Here is a 6,864-nt window from a genome sequence, read left to right as displayed (position 1 = left end):
TATATATATATATATATATGCACTGCTCTCTTGCTCAATAATAATATATATACATGCAGGCAGAAATTATATATATAATATATATATAATTTCTGCCTGCATGTATATATATTATTATTGAGCAAGAGAGCAGTGCATGTCATCACAGTGACACTGAGGTAAAATATACAAAGCCCAGTATACCCATCATGGTTACCCGGCTAATAAGGTTACACCAGGCACATGCATCACAACATGTGCGCAACATGGTAATTTCATATCAAGATAAACAGCACATGACCTTGCAGGTGGGGCCCAGTTAGAATTTTCTTCAGGTTGAGTCGCCCATCCCCCTCAAAAGGGTTGTTTAAGGATGTTGAATGAAGCATCCATGTTTCCAGAGGTGAATTATCCAAACCCCAAAGAATTCCTCTCGACACATGGCTATGATGCTTGCCCACCACTTCTGCTCATGATTAGAGATGCACATATCATCAGTCACCTAGGGACATGCTCAACTGGTTAAGGTCAAACAAGTGACAAGCAAATCTGTGGTATTGAGCAGAATATTTACTGTAGCCCATTTTTTTATACAAAGACAAAACAATGTACATGATAACACTTCCAATCAATTAAGATCAGAAGCCATGAGAGCCACTGCCTGGTACTGCATCAAGGCATATGTATGTATGTATGTATGTATGTATGTATGTATGTATGTATGTATGTATGCATGTCTCCCACCACCACTTAACAAGCACTGTTGGTTTATTTATGTCTCCATAACTTAGCAGTTTTGCAAAAGGGTCTAAGAAAATAAGTGCAACATTTGAAAATATGTCCTGAGGCTGCTTTGTTCAACTGGATCTTTCAAGGTGGTGCTCCAGCATGGCCTCAGTACAATGACTGAAGAAGTAAAAAATAAAAGACAAATACTTTACCAAGACAGTGGTCGATTGGCAGGATCGTTACAACGCTCAGACAAAATACTTTGGAATAATTGTTCCTACAATTGGCGTTTTGAGTTCAAATCCCATAAAGGTAAACTTTATCTTTAATCCTTTTGGTTATTGATAAAGTACCAACGATGTACTGGAATTGCTTCTCTCTATCTCTCTCTCTCTCACACACATACACTCATACGCTCTCACACACACACACACACAAAAGCAGCTACAACTGCATTATCCTCTTAACATATATACAGGGGTTGGACAAAATAATGGAAACACCTAGCATCATAGCATCATAATTTTGAAATATCTATAAGACCGTCAAAAGCTTGTTTACTGTTATGTTTTTTAATTCATTATTATTGTTGCTTAATATATTTTGCTAAGATTGCTGTTTCTTTTCAGATATTATCAGAAAAAGGTAATTAAAATTCATTAAAATGACAGATCTATTGGGCTTTCAAAGAAGTCAAATTGTTGATGCTCATCCACTGGGCAGCTAATTTCCACGACTGTACACAGTTTCTTTTCTGTATCCCAAATCATTATATCAGGTCTTCACTGGGATATTCCACCAATATTCCTTTTTATTATGAGTGGCTATGGCTTCTAACCATACTGTTCTTATCTCTTTGTCCTCGGGGTTAACCTTCCGACAGATTTCATTATGGAGTGTCCTAACTACAACATCATGTCTCATTGGTAGATAATACCGTGATGACATTTTTGAACAGCTGCTTATGATGTGGGTGATATCTTTGGTGTTAACTTCATCTGCATCAGTTGTCACATTTTACTGCTTTTCCTGCATCTCTATCCCTTTTGTGCATACTTGGTTGATACTGTATGTATGTATGTATGTATGTATGTATGTATGTATGTATGTATGTATGTATGTATGTATGCATGCATGCTTGCATGTATGTATGTATTTATGTATGTATAACTTATTTATCTCTCTATCTATAATTTCAGTTTCTTGTTGTGCTTAGGAATAGCATTTGGATGCGTTGTAAGGTGAGTTCACTGTTTTATAGCTGTTATGCTTTATGTGCATAGGATTGTTGTTGAGATGACACACAAGATAGCCAAGATGCAAACAATGATGATAAATGTTGAAAGGAAAGATTCTTAAAAATTTAAGATAAAGACATTGGAGACAACATATACTAATGGTTCCATGATACAATAAACGGCACCCAGTACACTTTGTGAAGAGGATGGTGAATGAGTGGAGATAATATAGGATTGAGAAGAACCTTTAGTCTTGACACTCTCTCTAATGCTAGTTCTTCAATAAAATGATCCCAATACACTCTGTAAGGTGTTTGTTGTTAGGTAGGGCTTCCTGTTATTGAAACTATGCTCCAGAAAATGGAACACCAGAATAAAACAAGGTCTACCAGCATGTCTAGGAAGGTAGTAACTTTAACAACACAGCCAACCAGTAATAGCATGGAAAATGTGTATAAGATGATGATGATGACAATGGCAGTGCAAGTGGCAGTGGCAACAGTGTCAGCAATGATGATGACAAGGATGGTGATGACAGATAATGATGGGACAGGGAAAATAGGTGAAAACTGGGATTGGGTGTGGAGGTGTTCCAAAGAAATAGATTATATAAGGTTTCAGAATGGTAACACAGTGGCATTCTTTTATTCTTCTACTAGCTTCATTCCTATGACCAAAGCCAAGCTGGGGCAGTATTTCTAGATTAGTTTTGTGTCAGCCCTGATTCAGCAAACTAATGATCAAATTCATACCAGTAATAATCATCATTTATCCTTCCATGTAGATGATTCCAAATGTTGGCACAAGGCCATTAATTTCAGAGAAAGGAGTAAATCGATTACATTGACTCCAGGGATCACCTAGTAGTTATTTTACTGACCCCAAAAGGATGAAAGTCAAAGCTGACCTCAGCAAAATTTGAACTCAGAATGTAAAGACAGACAAAATGCTGCTAAGCATTTTACCCAGAATGCTAAAGATTTTGCCAGTGTACCGCCTTATCCTTCCATTTACATAAAACAATAAAGTTTAATATGAAGCATGTTTAATCAATCCATCAGGTGATCGACAAATTAACCAAAATACATATATTCACATAGATGTGTGCATACACATACATACAAATATGTGTGTTTATATGTATTACATACTCATGCATAAACACTAAATACAATTACATAACCTGATTTATGTATAACCCCACTTAAATCATGATGAGTTGCATAGGTTCCTATACCTGCATTTATATGCATGTGCTGGTGTCATGTTAAAAGCTCTGATGCTGGTGTTGCATAAAAAGCACCCAGTACACTCTGTAGAGGGGTTGGTGTTAGAAAGGGCATCAGTCAGAACAGGTGATGCCAGAATAAGCATAGAAACAATGCCAGAATAGGCAATGGAGCCTGGTGTGGCCCCTGACCTTACCAGCTTTGGTCAAACTGTGCAACCCAGCAAGGAAAACAGATGTTAAACAATGATGATGATGATGTAATTTATATATCTGTATTTATATACACAATAATCAATATATTTAATATTCATTCCATTTTGCAGATTTACTTCACTTGATGAACTTATACCAGAAACATTTTCACCAGATGTATTTTTCCTGGCCTTACTTCCTCCGTAAGTATCTATCTATCTTTCTGTCTATCTAACTATCTGTCTGTCTGTCTGTCTGTCTATCAGTCTGTCTATCTGTCTGTCTATCTATTTATCAATCTATCTATCTATCTGTCTGTCTATTTGTGTGTCTATCTACCTATCTATCTTTCCGAATATCTACCTATCTATTTACCTTTCTGTCTGTCTGTCTGCATATCTATTTAGGTAACTATCTTTCTATTTGTCTGCCTATCCATCTGTCTGTCTATCTATCTATCTATCTATCTATCTATCTATCTATCTATCTATCTATCTATCTATCTGTCTGTCTGTCTGTCTGCCCATCTATCTATCTATCTACCTATCTACCTACCTACCTATCTACCTACCTATCTATCTGCCCATCTATCTATCTATCTATCTATCTATCTATCTATATAACCTTCCATCTAACAATCTACTGATATACCTATATTTATCTATCTGAAGGTATAAATAAGTAAATTCTTTTGGTTGCAGTAAAAACTCCCACTGAAACAAACCTATGATCTAGTTTCAATTCTCAGAGCAATTTTACTTCATTTTCATCACTTCTGCCTTTAAGAAAGTCATGGATTCCACAACCTCATGTCGTTCTTATGTCCTGGGTCCATGTAGGAATGAATGTATTATGGCATAATAAATATCTGCGCTATACTGCGGAAGAACTTGATATTATTGATTGTAGCCCCTCTACCTCCCCACAAATGTCAGGTCTTGTGTTTCTGGTGTAGAGAGCAATGTTTAGAAAGAAATACAGAGAAAGGAAGGACGAAAGACACAAAGAGAGAAAATGATGAAAAGCTGCTGCTGTTTTATACTGAGGCCACATGCAGCTCTTTGTGACTTTCTGTATGGGACGCTGTAATGTTATAATTATAAAAACATAAAAAAAGTCTTATGAAATCTTTTAATACTCTTTCAACAGTTTCATTTTCTTTTTCTTTCTCTTTCTCTTTCATTTACTTTCGCTTTATCAATTTTTTTTAGTTTACTGGTTTGCTTAGTACAAGGCTGGTCAACAATGACATTGTAGGGTATATGTGAGAGGCTGAACCTAGCCTGCTTGAATATAAAACAGGTAGAATATTTAGGCAAGATATGATCAGCGTAAATGCTAAAAGATTAAGCCCAGGCAACACTACCTGAACAGACTTATCAAAGGCGTTCCTCCTGTGGCCATCCTGTTATTTTAAAGGTACAATGACAACATTATTCAATGTGGTCTTTCCCTTTTTTAATAATGATTTGAAAGAGATTTGGCAACTGCTTCTAAAAGGTCTAACAACCACATATACAAGTTGCCTCTGTGGTTCACCTTCTATGCTTTTGTTTCCCTGGTTAATATGGTTAAGGCTGTCAAGGATAGCTTTCAGGTGTTGTAGAAACTTACTTACTAAATGGGTCTGAGGACCACATCTCATTAATGCATCCAAATTTTATCGTGGTTTCTATGGTTAGATGCCATTCCTATCACCAATATCACCAATTACTTTACACACTGCAATTTACAAGGTATAAGGTGAAAATGAGAGGGAAAATAAGAAGGGGGGGGAACAGAAAGATTGGGTGAGTAGGTAAGTTTTCAAAGAGTGAGAAAGATGATCGGAGTTGGATATTGAGGTGAACACAGCAAATATCTGTTTAGGGCATATTTGGAGTCAGGGAATGATTGAAATAGGAATGAGTAATGTCAGTGAGGAGAAGCAGGCAATAAGGGACAGTAATTATATGACGTATCGAAGGCAGCGAGCAGGTAGAATCTTAACACACTGGGTAAAATGCTTAGCAGTATATAGTCCATCTTTATGTTCTAAGTTCAAATTCCACCCAAGTCAACTTGCTTTCATCCTTTTGGGTTCGATAAAATAAGAACCGGTTGAGCACTGGGGTCAATATAATTGACTTACTCCCTCCTTGAAATTACTGGCCATGTGCCAAAATTTGAAACCAATATATAATGTATCTCTGAAACATATCAATTCCTTGTTATTCCAGTGTTATTCTGGGAGCTTCGTATAGTCTGAACAATCGGATTTTCTATGATAATCTTGGTGTTGTTCTTCTATTTGCTGTTCTTGTAAGTAGCTATTCTTATTGTGTTGCTTTTAAAATGGGTAAAATTTGGGGGAGAAGAACAATTGACACCACAAAACAGTCAGCTAATAAAAACTGACAACTTAATTTTATAATAAACATTTAAATTGTTTTCGAAGACATTGTTATATAAACATTAATAAAGAACATTTAGTATTAAATCCATAATTATTATTATATAAAAAATAGAATATAAGTGTTTATTTTATTAACAATAACATATAAACATTATTCTGTGAAGCAGCTATTCTTAACTTTCTTCTCTCTCTTGCAGGGCACAGCAGTGGCCTGTTTTATAATTGGTTAGTATATAAAAGAGCTCTTTCACTGTATTTTATTGTTCATCTTTTCTTTTCTTTTTTTTTCTTTTTTTTTTTTTTGCACATCTATTCTTTCCCCAGCTGTAGCTCTGTTGTGCGCCCATGTCACTCAAAACATTGCATATGACCCATTGCCTCATCACCATAAGCTTGCCAAAGCATGCTCAATGTCTCTGTTGTAGACTTCCTAAGTTTAATACAAAATTTCACGCTGGCTCTTTGTTCCAACTTCCTGTCCATGACAAAATCGCAGACTACAGCATACACGTGATCACAAAAACACAAATTTCACAACTTGCAAAGTAAACACAGTAATGTCACTCAGCTCACTGCCTCATGAAGGTCACTGCTAGCTCTCACTGATCATGCAACTGTGTGCTGCCATCTGTTGGTGTGCTACAGAAGTAGTCCAGAAATCTTTTGATACCACCTCGTATGAAATATACTGCTTATATTATGTTTTTCACCATAAATTGCTTTTCTTCTTTCTATGTCAAGGAATTTGTTCATAATCCTTTTAATCCATTCACTAATCATAGTCTAAATGTTGTATTCGAATCGCTTAAGTAATAACAAATATTAACTTTAAATGTTGTTTTCTAATTCTTTTGCTAACAGATTACTTTGTTTATTAATATTGTTCTCTTCATTTTTAATTATTTGATCTATCCAGTTGTTTATTAATGTTGTTCTCTTCATTTTTAATTATTTGATCTGTCCAGTTGTTTAATATTGTTTAGTTGTTGTGATTGATCTTGAGTATTTTTTTCTTTTTAAGGTTTAGTGTTTGTCTTTGCATTTAAATCTTATTTTTATAATGCTCTTCAGACATATTGATTCAGGTTGTATAACTCTGT

General features: G+C 35.4%; 1 protein-coding gene across 1 annotated transcript in view; it reads left to right on the top strand.

Annotated features, from left to right (window-relative positions):
- LOC106875428 (Na(+)/H(+) exchanger beta) overlaps positions 1–6,864 on the top strand; it is a 61,102-nt gene that overhangs the window by 25,202 nt on the left and 29,036 nt on the right. Inside the window, exons 4-7 of the mRNA XM_014923576.2 lie at positions 1,908–1,949; positions 3,501–3,572; positions 5,589–5,670; positions 5,962–5,989. Coding sequence (XP_014779062.1) covers positions 1,908–1,949; positions 3,501–3,572; positions 5,589–5,670; positions 5,962–5,989 — 224 coding nt within the window. The remainder of the gene's footprint in view (positions 1–1,907; positions 1,950–3,500; positions 3,573–5,588; positions 5,671–5,961; positions 5,990–6,864) is intronic.

Source organism: Octopus bimaculoides, chromosome 19 (genome assembly GCF_001194135.2).
Source record: "Octopus bimaculoides isolate UCB-OBI-ISO-001 chromosome 19, ASM119413v2, whole genome shotgun sequence".
Lineage (NCBI taxonomy): Eukaryota > Metazoa > Mollusca > Cephalopoda > Octopoda > Octopodidae > Octopus > Octopus bimaculoides.
This window is presented reverse-complemented; position numbering and strand designations above follow the sequence as displayed.